The 14,305-nt window shown below is 33.0% G+C and overlaps 2 protein-coding genes across 2 annotated transcripts; both read left to right on the top strand.

The window, feature by feature from the left end:
* The first annotated feature begins 4,590 nt into the window (after positions 1-4,590).
* Positions 4,591-5,862, top strand: LOC113699813 (uncharacterized). The gene has a single exon (XM_027220162.2). It carries the CDS (start codon positions 4,591-4,593, stop codon positions 5,860-5,862), a length of 1,272 nt encoding a protein of 423 aa, XP_027075963.2.
* A 140-nt stretch (positions 5,863-6,002) lies between these two features.
* Positions 6,003-13,679, top strand: LOC113699814 (putative receptor-like protein kinase At3g47110). The gene is made up of 4 exons (XM_072057966.1): positions 6,003-6,967; positions 7,013-7,233; positions 7,547-7,875; positions 13,533-13,679. Exons 1-4 carry the CDS (start codon positions 6,003-6,005, stop codon positions 13,677-13,679), a joined length of 1,662 nt encoding a protein of 553 aa, XP_071914067.1.
* Positions 13,680-14,305: the final 626 nt, after the last annotated feature.

The raw sequence follows: 14,305 nt of genomic DNA on the forward strand, positions 1-14,305 counted from the left end.
AGTTATTTCAAATCGAGATATTATGGTGAAATCTACTGAATAGATCCAAGAAATTCCATATCTAATAATCAAAATCTAAAAAAATTCAAATCTAATAAATGAAAAATGAAAAAATTATCAAAACTCTCACTAGAAATCCCTATGAGAGAATAAACTCTCACTAAAAAATTTAGGAGAGAAGAAAATTTTCACTAGACAATCCTAAGTAAAGAAGAAACTCTCGCTAAAATTCTAGGAGAGATTTTATTCAAACAAATGAAAAGGAATTATAGAGAGGGCCCCTCCCATAGAAAAAGATCAAAAAAATCTTCTCTCCCATGGGAGAGTTTTTTCTCCTCATTCAATCTATATCACTATCTATAGTATATATTATTCACTAGTTTAAGTTTTCTAGAAGGTTTAAACCTTCAACTTGGACATCAAATTTATGTACCATAGACTTTGAAATAGTCGTTGATAGCATACAAAACTCTTAATTAATTACGAAAGAAGCAGCTGACCAAGCTGTAAAGCACTAGGGTGTCCTTTTCCACTGGGAATCTTGCTATGAAACGGTGATTTTTTTACACAGCTGAGCTGCATATGAGATGCCTGCCTTGCTGTTATCGTCATTTGTGTCATTAGCAAGTCTAAAGAATAAATTAGTCTTAGAAAGCATAGTGAGTCTTTAGTGTGAGTGTAAGTGAAAATTAATAATCTTAATTTTTGTGGTATTAATATTGCCCTTCACAGTTGACACTCATTAATGGACAGATTACATTGCATTTCCTTAATAATTAATAAGAATTATGCTAACAATTTCAAAGAAATATTCCTTGAATTGTAGTGATTCTAGTGAATTAAACCAAAAAAGAACAACCAATTCATTACACTTCATCAATAATTAATATCAATTATGCCAATAATTACAAGAATGAAAAAAATTCCCTTGAGTTATAGTGAATTAAATCAAAAAATAAGAACAAATTTTATTTATAAATCATAAAAAATATGGGTGAATCTTAGTGGTTAATAGTGGAAGCAAAAAATGATATTAGTTTTAGTGATGCCAAAATTATACTCCTCTCTAATAAATGGGCAAATTGCATTGCATTTCATTATTAATAAATAATATCAAACATGATAGCATTTAGAAAAATGAGAGATTCTTTTTTTTTTAATTTACCAAAAGAAAGAAAAATAAATTTTATTTACAAAATCCAAGTTTAGAGAGTACTTCAAACATGAAACAAAACATAATAAATTGGTACTATAAATCTCTTAAAAAGTACCACGAGTCTTTTTATGTTTTGGACACAAGTAAATTAAACCTTGAGGGCACCTTTTTAATATGCATATGTTAGTATTGAGTAAAAAAAAACTTTAATACAAAATATAATAGGAAATGAAGTACCTAGGTAGGCAAAGAGTTTTATGTTGGGAATTTATTTATTTAAATTGCAATAAAGATTAAATTTAATGAACATTATCAATCATATTTTTGTAATAAGTAACAATATGAAACTAATGAATATTATATTCATCAATGCCAATCATAATAATATTTACAAAGGTGAAACATCCCTTTGAGTATCAATTTCAAGGAGTACTTCAAAGGTGAATAAAAATATATGCAAGTCAGCTTGACTATTATATAATGAATAATTTTAACGTTTTACAATTTTTAATCATATAATTCTATAATCATTAAGCATGTCATCAGTGAGAAATACAAATAAGTTTCACTAGATCAAAACATTTCTCTTCAAAATTAAGCTATTTAAATTCAAACAATGAAATTTCAATATATTTAGATACTATTATAATTGCAATAGCACTACAGATCATTTTACAATCCACCGTCAACAAAAAAAAATAATAATTAGAAAATCTCACTAAAACTAGTAAATAATTCATAGAATGACTTAAAGGGGAGAAACAAATTATTCAAAAAATTAAAAATTTAAACTCGAATGGCATAAAAAAGAACATTTAGGTCATCTAAATTTAGCCAAAAGACAAAAATATTAATACTATTACAAAATAAAAGTGCTCTTGGAACAAAGAATGATTTATTACTTGTGCATTTGTATCGGTTAGGGCAAACTATGTTTAGAAAAAATATAAATTAATATAAATATTAAATATCACATTTGTTTGTCTCAATTACATTTATTCCTTCAAAATAATTAATTTTCTGAAAATTTTAAAGAAAAAAAAATCTAAATGTATCATGTCCACGTGCAAAGTACGTGCTCCATTACTAGTTCTATTAAAGTGTCAATAGACAACAAAAGATAATGGTTCCGGTCCTTATTCTCTTATTTTTTTTCATAACAATAATGAATCTCAGAATTCTAGTATGTTATAAAGAGATTTTGCAATCTTTAGTTGTCTTGTTTTAACAATGTTGTTACTTTGCATTCCAGACTTGATAAATAAGATTTTTTTTCCCTTCATCCTATTATTAATATCATATTTCTACTCCATGATAAACAAGATACAGATTAAAAAGTTGGAAAGTTGGAATTCAATTTTGTATGATGTTACTTTTTTTTGTTTAATAAATAGGAGGTTTTGAATTCTATATATTTTACTTGCAATCTTTTCCTTTAGCGTCCACTAAATTGGAACAATTTTTGGTTTTAATCTTGTTTTTATATGTTAAACAACACAACGTCACATAAATTATTGGATCCACAAGACAGTTCATTTTCTCCATCCTTTTACTTACTTAGTGTCGCACTAAACAATTGCAGTCATCTTCTCCAACGAGGTGGTTATCGCCTTCCAAATCCGATGATGATGCAATATTTCCAAATCCTCTGCCATAATTTGCACAGTCATTACTTTTAGATTGAAAAGTAAAGTTAGATCTCCAAGGCGGAAATCCAGTCAACAAGCAAATCACTTGCACAACGAATCTGTACATTTGGTAGCTTTGGTGCAAACCAAACGAAAAAGTTTTAGATCAATCATCTCTCAAATCAAAAACTCCGATGAAGTTATTCAAATCCAGAAATCAGAAGCCACCATAATTTCAGCACCAATTCTCAAATCAAAAACTCCAGCAAGGCCATTAAAACCCAAAAATCACAGCCACCATTATTTCAGCAACACAACAAACTCAAACCACTACATGAAAGATGAGAGCCAATGCAATATAATCACAAGGGAAGGATTTTGACCATAAAGGGCAATTTGGTCCTTAGGGTAAATTTGCTCTGACGAGAAAATAATAGCTTCGACAATAACGCTGACCTTATATTTTGGTCAAAGACATTCTCTTAATCATCCCTTAATTGGTTCGGACAGGAAAATATTTGAAAATAACACTAGCGTTTGTTTTCTGGTCAATACATTCTCCTGATCATTCTCTGCCGCTCTATTATTGCGCGGATGGCAAAGTTTACACGTGAAAGAGCAATGGCTTTCAAACTTTCACATTTTCGACCTCGACGGCCGGCTGAAAGGACGTGCAAATGTGCAATGCTACAAGTTTTACTTCACCTAGTCTTGAAATGACAAAAAGAGTGGGAAAATCACCAATTCCATAGCAAAACTTTTTCACTAGTGCCAATTCAGCCCCTAACTTTTATTCTAAGCCAGTTTGATAGTAAAACTTATTTTGCGATTCCAATTAAAGAATTCAATGGCGGCGCCACCATTTACATCGATCTAACTTCTAATTGGTTAATTAAATAGGAGTATTTTGAAAATGTCACTCATGAGACTGCAATAAATTAAGTAAATTGTGTAAAAAATCACAATATTAAACTTTAAAAAAGTTTTATCCGGTGATTTTTATACGATTTCAAAGTTTTATCTGGTTGTTTTTTACACGCCATAATATTCCTGTTTAGTTATTAAATTAGAAACCAGATTTGTTTAAATAGTGATTTCAATACGGAGGTCATTAATTGGAACTGTGAAATAAGTTTAACTATGAAATTGGTTAGAAATTAAAATTAGGGATTAAATCGGCAGTAGTAACAAAGTTTAGGTATGAAATTGACTATTTTACCCAAAAAGAATATGTGAAGTCTTGTGTTGACTTTTTGGCCGTCATTTCTTTTTATTTTGCTTCCGCTTTCTCTGCCTCCCATGGTATGAGTGCCCAAAGCTGAGCCATATTTATTTGGATTCACTATTTAAAATTATTTATTAGGTAAACGGTAGCTTAAAATTAAGAACAATTTTTTTAATACGCCATTAGTGTAAATGCTAAAAAAAGTATTAAAGCACATTATCAATCTTCTTAACAAACTTGCGTACCATTGACTGGAAAAAAAGTGTTGGGCAAAACTCAAAAAAAAAAAAAAAAAATCAATTAGTCATACAGGTTACGACTGAAGCAGTTTCACATTAACAACACTAGTTACCTACTGTAGATCAAACATGAACATGAAGAACAAAATCCCAAATCTCTCTCAGCTGTGATTCATTGATTGAAATCCATTGTGTACCAAAGATATACCTGAAAATATAGTAGGACCTGCACAAATAATGCTGCAGTAGCAGTTTATTTAGGAATAGGCCAATCCTCTCTGAACTGTACAAACAAGCTAGTTCAAGAAAAAACTAGCGACGAGTGATCAAAGCAGAAGTTCAATGGGATTTTGGTCATCAAGTCTCTGTTTCATGATTCTGATACTTGCGTTCAACCAGTCACAAGGCACTTCAGCGGCAAGACATTTAGGAAACGAGACTGATCTCCTTGCAATTCTGGACTTCAAGGATAAAATTTCACAAGATCCAAATGGAGTCCTGAGTTCATGGAATAATTCCCAGCACCATTGTCAATGGCAAGGAGTCAGTTGTGATGGCAAACACCAAAGAGTTTCAGGCTTGAATCTACTCGGACAGGACTTGTTTGGATATGTATCTTCGCATATAGGTAACTTAACCTTCCTGAAGTTCATTAACCTTAGGCACAATAGATTTTACGGTGAAATTCCCCAAGAAGTTGGACAATTAACACGGTTAAGATATCTTAAACTCACAAATAATTCATTTGGAGGAGAAATTCCAGTAAACCTTAGCCATTGCATACAGCTGAAGGTCATTGATGCATTACTGAATCGACTAGTCGGAGGAATCCCATTTGAGCTTGATTCACTAAAGAATCTTGAAGGACTTTCTTTTGGTAAAAATAATTTGACAGGAGAGATTCCTCGGTCGTTTGGGAATCTTACATCCCTGAGACAAATCTATTTGTCCTACAATAATTTGAAGGGTCCTATACCACAAGAATTAGGCCAATTGACAAGCTTATATTCCATTGGTGTTGATGCCAATTATTTATCAGGTACGCTTCCATCCTCTATCTACAATATATCAACTCTGGCTGGCATTTCTGCTTCAAGCAATATACTTCAGGGGAATCTGCCAGCAAATATGGGCCTCACACTGCCTAATATTCAAGATTTTCTTTTGGGAGGCAACCAAATCGAGGGAACTATTCCAGTTTCCCTTGCCAATGCTTCTTTGCTTGAACAACTTGAGCTTAGTGACAACATGTTGAAAGGACAGGTTCCAACTAATTTTGGAAATCTTCACAATCTTCAGTGGCTAGGTATTGGAGGCAATATTCTGGGAAGCAACTCTGCAGGAGACTTGGACTTTATTGCATCTTTATCGAACAGCAGTAATCTACAATCTCTTTTATTTAGAGGAAACAACTTTGGGGGTAAGTTGCCTGCTTTCAAATGGAACTCCTCTAACATGCTGGACCAACTTGATCTTGGATTGAATCAGATTTTGGGAGAAGTTCCATTGTGGCTCAGAGATCTAAATAACTTATATTATCTGGCCACGGATAATAATTTTTTCTCAGTTCCTATACCAAATATTTTGGGTAAATTTCAAATGTTGCAGGAGTAGCATCTAGCCAAAAATCATTTTTCTGGTCAGATACCATCATCTTTGTTTAATATCAGCACTTTCTCTACTTGTCTTCAAATGACTTGCAAGGCAGTATACCTCCAATTATTGGGAATTCTCAGCATTTACGTTACCTAGACATGTCGAACAATAAGCTCAATGGCATCATATTTACAGAGCTATTCAGTTTGCTGTCCTCCTTACTATACCTGAATCTGTCAAACAACCTTTTTTCTGGTTCCCTTCCCGGTGAAATATCTAAAATGAGCAATATCTACAAGTTCGATATTTCCCGCAACAAATTCTCTGGAGAAGTTCCAGATGCAATTGGACAATGTTCAGACCTGGAATACATTAGTATGCAAGACAATTTTTTCCATGGGACAGTCCCTGCAAAATTGGCTTCTTTGAAAGATATCCAAATACTGGACATGTCAAGAAACAACTTCACTGGCCAAATACCCAAAGATCTCGAGGCACTATTGAGTGTGCAATTTGTAAATTTGTCCTTTAATAACCTTGAAGGCAAGGTACCAATCGGTGGAATCTTTGAGAATGAAAGCTTAATATCATTGGTTGGAAATCCTGGACTTTGTGGTGGTATACCTGAACTGCAGTTACCATCATGCCCTGATGAATCAAGGAAAAGAAGAAAGCCTCTTCCAATCAGATTCATATCCTTTATTGTTGCTCTTGGAATTATCTTTGTAGCTTTGGTCTCTTTTTGCATGGTATATTGCAGAAGAAGGACAAGGAATTCATCCATGATACTGATAGAAAACTTCTCAATGATTATGATATCTTACCGTGAACTCCACAAAGCAACAGAAGGGTTTTCCCATGAGAACCTGATTGGTTCAGGAACTTTTGGATCAGTATACAAAGGAATATTAAACTCACAAGAACAAAGATCATTTGCAATTAAGGTCTTTGACCTCCAGAAAAATGGAGCTTCTAAGAGTTTTGTGGCTGAGTGCAGAGCATTAAGAAACATGAGACATCGAAATTTGGTTAGAGTAGTAACTTGCTGTTCAAGCCAGGATTATCAAGGAAGGGAATTTAAATCTCTGATCTATGAATTTATGTCGAATGGGGATCTGGATACGTGGCTGCATAACAGATCAGATAACACTTTGAATTTGCTTTAAAGGTTAAATGTTGCAATTGATGTGGCTTCTGCACTAAATTATCTTCATAATGAAGCTGAAACTCCATTCGTCCACTGTGATCTAAAGCCGTCTAATGTCCTTCTAGATGAAAACTTAATCACTTGTGTCGGTGATTTTGGATTGGCAAGGCTTCTCCAAGAAAAAACTAGCAATACTTCCAGTTCCATTGGCATAAGGGGATCAATTGGTTACGCAACTCCAGGTATTGATACTGGTTCAATTTGCTAAAATTTCTAGATAAATATCATACGTGAGCTGCAAAACTGTTAGGAAAATGCACTCAAGATTGCTTTGCTTTGAGACGTTTGGGATCAATTTCGTTAAGGAAATTTTGTCCCAACTATTAAATCAAACTCCTTTATGGATACAACAAAGCTTTTCTATGTTGTTTTTGTTCTTGAAGAGTCTTATATTATTTCGTAGACTTAACTGACCATTTTGAACTTCTTTTCTACATTAATACGAGTGCTAAATTTGCCCTTTCTAAGTCCTCTTTGACACTGATTATCTTGTAGAGTATGGGATGGGAAGCCAAGTCTCAACTCTTGGTGATGTATATAGCTATGGAGTACTTTTGCTGGAGCTGCTAACCGGAAAGAGACCAACGGATGATTTATTCAAAGATGGATTTAATCTCCATGATTATGTCAAGATAGCACTGCCACAATTGTGGAAGATTGTGGATCCCTTGCTTCTTCGAAGAGAAGCAGAAAATTATCAGTCTGAAATTGTGCAAGAAGAAGAAGGGGAAGATAAAATGAATCAACACCTTCTCGCTTTGTTCACCATTGGACTTTCATGCTCTTCACAAGTACCAGGAGAACGAATGGAGATAAAAGATGTTGTATATGAATTGACTAAAATCAAGAGTGGTTTTTTTCCTGATTTTTATTATGGTTAAATACATTAAAAGTTTAAAACTCCCAACTGTACAAGTTTTTATAAGCACTCAAGCCGAGTTTGATATTTTTGGACCATGGTACCTTTGCTATGTTAATTATATTTGTTCCTATTTCCCTATTTCTCTTTTCTTCTTCTTCATCGTTCTTTTCTTTTTCTTTCATTTTTCCCCCTTCCGGTTTTCATTCATGCTACTACTTTTCTTTCGTTATTGTTATTGGAATGGTTAATCTATTTTTATTTTTATTTTCCTTTAATATTATTATTTAGTTTCACTGTTAATAAATTGTTGACAAACTCTGCCATATTACAAAATACTAGATGTTTCTTACTAGTTAGTAAGAGACATGTGAACATACTAGAATTCGCATAAATTCAATTTTTATGTAGTAAATTGTAATAAACAAGATCAACTACTAGTATTGTTTTAATTTTCACTTTTTACTATCTATGGATGATTAAAAATTACTTTTTATTACCCATTAACCATTTATGATGACTATTAAAAATTGATTATTTTGTAAATTTTAATATGTTAATACATATTTAAATTTAAAAGTTAATGTTAAACATGTGTTTCTTATATCGGCAAACACTGTACATGAGAAGGAAGGGATGCTAGCTCCAAATTTTATTAAAAGCTAAAAGACAGGAATATAAACCTAACTTCCAAAACTTACATGAATTAACATGAATTAATTTGAAGATTTACAATTATGAATTGATTCAATTCTGAGTTCTCTTTTTGCTAGCCTAGGAAGATTTAATGTTAAATATGTGCTGCACGAAGGTATATATAGTTTAGAATAATGTTATCGGTTCTGATGGTGTTGCGGATGGTTCGATGCCTTATGCTGCTTGGAAATGCACGTCTGATTTGCTCGGTCCTTCAACTGGTATGTTTGGAAGCATATGTTAGGATATTCATTTTTTAAGTGTTGCTTTTATGAAGAATTTGTGTAGCTGTAGAAACTATACCTGCTGAAACATCAGAAAAATGTTCCTTGCTTGCAATTGCTTGGGATCGAAAAACTCACCTGGCTAAGTTGGTGAAGTCGTAATTATGAGTATATGCAAAATGGACTCTGGATTGCCCGGCAGTGGGTGTGGCTTGGTTGGATGATCAGGTTATCTTGTTCTGGATTTTGCATTTGTTATTCTAAATAAGTATGTAGACCATTCACTTGCAAATATATGCTGGCTGAGTAACTTATGTTAGCTATTTCTTAATCTTGACTAAAATGAGGTAATTAGTAGCACATGTTTGAGCAGGTGATGGTATTTCTCACTGATAAATGACTATTTTGCACTATAATTGGATGATATTTTATGTTGCTTTTAGTCACTTTTGCAATATTATAAAAAGAAAATGGTCCATTTTTACTAGAATTGGTTCTAAATGCTACTTAGTGCTTTTAATGAGATGTTTGTCCTTTTTGTTCACATATTTTTGTTGTTTTTGTAGAAATTGGAAATGGACTTCATTTTGAACAGAAATAAATTTGTATTATGTTGATTGAATGCTAAAGTTTGCCAGGATGGTAAGTTTCAAAGATGTTTTGATTAACAAAAACAAGAAAATGATGAAACTCATCGAAAAAGAAAGTCGGTTCAAATCCCTCCGAAAATCCTTCTAGGGATTGCTGGAGGAATTCGATGCAGAAATTTTTGGCAAATAGGGGAGCAATCCCTTCAAGAATCAAACTGAAATTTTGAAGGGATTTTGGTCAAACATTGCGGCTATAACTTGTGCAACTTGATTTTAACTCTATCATTTCACACCTTTTGAGGGACATTTTATAGAAGATTTCTAGATATAAAGTGGAGATTTTAATAAAAATTCTTGACCTTGTTTCTTTAATAATAATAATAATAATGATGTGCTTTGGCTTTGAAGCCCAAAATGTTGACTAATTGGAGCAAAGTTCACATTGAAGATACACAATTAAAGGCTTGAAAATTTCTCTATAAATAGAGCTTGTATCTTTCAAATTGAGGGAGCTTGGAGAGTGCAAGAACACACTAGAAATTGTAGATCTTATAATTTCTTAGTTTTAGATTATTATAATATAGTTTAGGTAGTAGAGTGTGTTATCAACTCTTGTACATTGGCAAAACTAGGGTAAAGATGGAGATGAAGAAGGAGGGGATGAAACTCACGTGATAAAGGTTTTCTCTTCTCCAATACTTTATCTTTTATATTGAATTCTTATGTTTGATTAATATACAAGTTTTGGATTTTATGTTCATTATGTCTTTCTAAAGTTTTTGTCTTGGGTTTTGGTTGAATTTTCTATGATTGCATTATGTTGATTTCTTGCCTATTTGATGCTATTATTTTTAGCAAATTATTTAGCATTTTTTATTATCTAATCAGGATTAACTGGACACTAACTATGTTAATTTGAAGTTGTTAGATTTGCAATGAGATTTGAAATTTAACACTAGTTCTAAGAAATGTTAAACCTAGGGAACACACTCATAAGAGTGAAGGTACACCTTTGTAGCTTTTGTGATTTTGTTCCATATACTTTTGTAGATGTAATAAATTGTAAACAATAGTGGGTATGAATTAGTTATAGATATAATAGATTCGCTACGAGAGTAGGTTTCATATGTATAAAGAAATTACATCATAACTAGCCAAGGTAGTAGTGCTCAATGATCTAAAAATTACACTTACATGAGTAGTTAGAGATACCATGACCTAAGGAGGTTTTATTTGCTATATTCTTGCAAATTTTAGCTTAGTTTTATTATCTTCAATTTGTTGATTGTCTAAATGGGAAGCTTAGTAGTACTGGTAGTTATCCATTCTTCCCGTCAGTTCGACCCTTAAAACCCTGTATTCAATTTCGACCTATATACTTGTAGAAAATTACGTACGGGATATTTAAAAATTTATAAATATTAAACTTGAATGTGGATTGAGTTTAATTTCTTATGTATGCCCTACGCGTCACTTAAATTAGTAGGATGACTTGGGATGTTCACTAAAGAAGGAAATATGATTCATGACACAAAGTTTACTGTCAATGGCTCGGGAGAAGATGATGTGATTACGTAGCATACCTAGTTTGACAATATTTATGGGAATCCTGAGAAAGCTCATCATAATTGTGTAGCTGTAAGGGGAGCCAGCATATACATCCTCGGACCCTCCCATCTTGTTGTCTCCCATCTTCTCTCCTGGAAGGAATGTATAGAAGTTTTGCCTACAGCAGGTCACTGGATAGGAGCATTGAACATGGCTATGACACTATGATAGCCAAGCTCACGGAGTTATTGATCTTCCAAGAACTTTAGATGATGTACAGAAGACAATTATGCCATACCTGGTATAGCTTCTATTGTCCTATGTAGACGAGGTGTTTTCGTATACAAAAGTTACATCTGGGAACTAAGTGGGAAATTCAGACCAGTTGAATGAGTCAAAGAATAACAGTGACTGATACTCCTGAAATAAAAGAGTAGTGCATCCGTGTTGATGGTGTTGCTATTGAGTTTTGCGTACACATCAAGGGAACTAATATCCACTTTGATGAAATCTTTGCCAAATTTTGTGCAGCTAAACATAAAGGTATTTGACAGTTTTGGTGTGCTTTCGGCATTCTAGATTAAGGCTATAGCAAATTATTTTAGTATCTTTGAGTGTTCCATTTAGTTTTTTAGGCACATATTTTTCTCTCACCTTTTTTCATTTATCTATTAATACTATAGAATTTATTATAGTTGAACCTGATTCCCCATAGGGGTCTATGGAGAGTTTCTGTTGAAAGTAAGAATATCTAAGGTCCCGCTTGGGTGATAGAGTTTCTGTTTTAAAACACTTCTTCCAATCACCTTTTCATCTAACTTACAAATCTCTCAAAAAAAACTTTAAGTCAAAACAAACCTCTGAAAACACCCATTGAACCAAAACACACACACCCTCTACATTTTTTCAGGTCTAGCATGTCATTAAGATATGTACTATCCATTCTTCTTGTGGAATAATCTCGTGCACTATGCTTAAGTGCATGTCATCAGCTAGGTTTTGAGTGCCATGTTTCTAAGTAAAGCTACCATTGCCACTGTCACACACTGTATTTTCTCTTCCACTTCATGTGTTGGAGTATAATTGTAGTTAATATGTGTAGAATGGATGGTAAAATTCTATCGTCCTAGGGGACAAACATAGGACCTATTACAAAGTTTGTCTCTTTCTGTTCATACAAGTGAGCACCATGGAACATGAATTCTTTTGGTCTTGCTATGTACTTTATTGTTTTTTGTTGAGTATGATTATGTCTTTTTTTGTGTGGTGAAATATTTTTGGTTGTAATGAAATAATACTCGTCTTTTTGTTCTCTAAAAAGGGAATTTTTTTTTTTAAATGAAAACACATCCACCAAGTTATGTGTATGGAAATTAAAATCTTAGATAGTCATGAAAAATTCTTGAATGGATGGAACATGAATTCTTTTGGTCTTGCTATGTACTTTATTGTTTTTTGTTGAGTATGATTATGTCTTTTTTTGTGTGGCGAAATATGTTTGGTTGTAATGAAATAATACTCGTCTTTTTGTTCTCTAAAAAGGGAATGTTCTTTTCTTTTAATGAAAACACATCCACCAAGTTATGTGTATGGAAATTAAAATCTTAGATAGTCATAAAAAATTCTTGGATGGATGTCAATAAAAAAAGGTCTTTCTAGCTATTCAGTAGCCGTAAAAAAAATGTGGGGATAAAGATTGACTACTAAATTTGCTGATGACTTATGATCTTGCTTAAAAGTATATAATTCATTTGCAGAGTATTGATCTTTTACAAGCTCAAGGGAACACAAAAGTGTTTGAAGAATTTCTATTCAAGTTTTCGCTGTTTCCTCTTACCCAATAGCAGAATGTGCTGGATTCCTCTGGGGACTTGTACTGTGATCAAAATCATCTAGATGTGTCACCATTGCAGTTTATAGCTATGTTGATATCATCTATTATCTGGTTTTCAAAAAAACTTGGGAAGGACCTTAAATCTTGTAACGTGTGGTGATCTCTATAAGAGGTTGTGCTTAATGATTGCATTACGTTTTCTCCCCTTAGAAACGTTTTTGGAGCTTTTGAAGCCATACATATTGAAAGACATGCTGGGATGTCTAGTACCTACGGTACTACTCATGATCATGTCTTTATATTCCATAATTGAGTGTCCAAAAGGGTTTCATTCACATATTTGTGTTTTCTATCTTGTCTATCACTACAACTGATTTGATCCCTATTTTTCAGTTGTAGATTATGCAAGCTTTAGTTGTGCATTATAATAGGTAAGGTTGGCTGCAGCGAGTTGAACAACGTGTTCTTCACATGGATATTTCATCGTTTGATTTCAACTAGATATTTCAATTGTGCAAATTTTTATTGGTTATTACATTGTCCAAGTAGTGATTGGTATATGCTCACGTAGCAATTCTAATTGTGTTTATTAATCTACTCTTTATGTGCTTTCCCTGAAAAATTTTGCATTTTTAGGGAAATATTCTGATGTTTTCTCTTTTAGCAGCCTAATGCTCCCTTTCATTTTCCCCCATCCTTATCTGCTGATGAACTGTAATTTATGTTTTAGGTTGTGGGTCTGTGCTTCGAGCACAGGTTACATGGTGCATTGATATATTTGTTTAACAAAGGTCCAGATGATTTCAAGACTCCGTTGGAGGAGCTCTTGGTTGTCTTACAGCAATGCGAGGGGGAAAATGCATCAGCCCTCAGGTAAACTGTTTCATTTTGAATGAGCACCATGAGCTATTTATATTTGTCAATTTCCATTAAGCAACACTTATTGATGTTCTGATTCATTTATTTTGTGCTTACTCCTAAACTTTTCAGTAGTTCAAAACAATTACATCTTTTACCCATGGAAACACGTACAGGATACTTGTTTATTTGAAATACTGCTTCCATGGTTTTGCTTTTCCTCCAAGTACTGCCACAAACTCTAAGTTGTATATGGATTAGGTGTTTTTGTAGGTGCTTTTGGAGGTGTTTTTAAAAAATATTACTGTAGCTATTTCCCATAAACACATCGTGTCGCTTGGATTGTTGTATATGAATAACACGTGAGTTTTTGAAAAATAACCTTTTCACATATTAACTACATGTTTCAGGGCAATATATGCACATTTTCACAAATGAAAATGTGGCAAAAAAATTAGTATTAACTTCTAAGGTTACAATATTCTTTCTTTTTGTCCAAAATTTTTCAAAATTGGTTTAAACCTTTAGATTCAGGATTACACCATTATACTCTAGGGAAATTAGCACTCCACTGAGCATTAGAATAGGCATATCACACGTAAAGTGTACTTTACATGTAACATCTACTGTTGACCTTGGTCGATC

This window comes from Coffea arabica, chromosome 7c (assembly GCF_036785885.1).
Source record: "Coffea arabica cultivar ET-39 chromosome 7c, Coffea Arabica ET-39 HiFi, whole genome shotgun sequence".
Classification (NCBI taxonomy): domain Eukaryota; kingdom Viridiplantae; phylum Streptophyta; class Magnoliopsida; order Gentianales; family Rubiaceae; genus Coffea; species Coffea arabica.

Bases quoted from the DNA above. Each gene is read 5' to 3' on its own strand.
- LOC113699813 (XM_027220162.2), top strand. From the start codon at position 4,591: ATGGGATTTTGGTCATCAAGTCTCTGTTTCATGATTCTGATACTTGCG.
- LOC113699814 (XM_072057966.1), top strand. From the start codon at position 6,003: ATGTCGAACAATAAGCTCAATGGCATCATATTTACAGAGCTATTCAGT. The intron at 7,234-7,546 runs GTATTGATACTG...ATTATCTTGTAG, and splicing joins AATTGGTTACGCAACTCCAG to AGTATGGGATGGGAAGCCAA. The intron at 7,876-13,532 runs GTATATGAATTG...TTTATGTTTTAG, and splicing joins GAATGGAGATAAAAGATGTT to GTTGTGGGTCTGTGCTTCGA.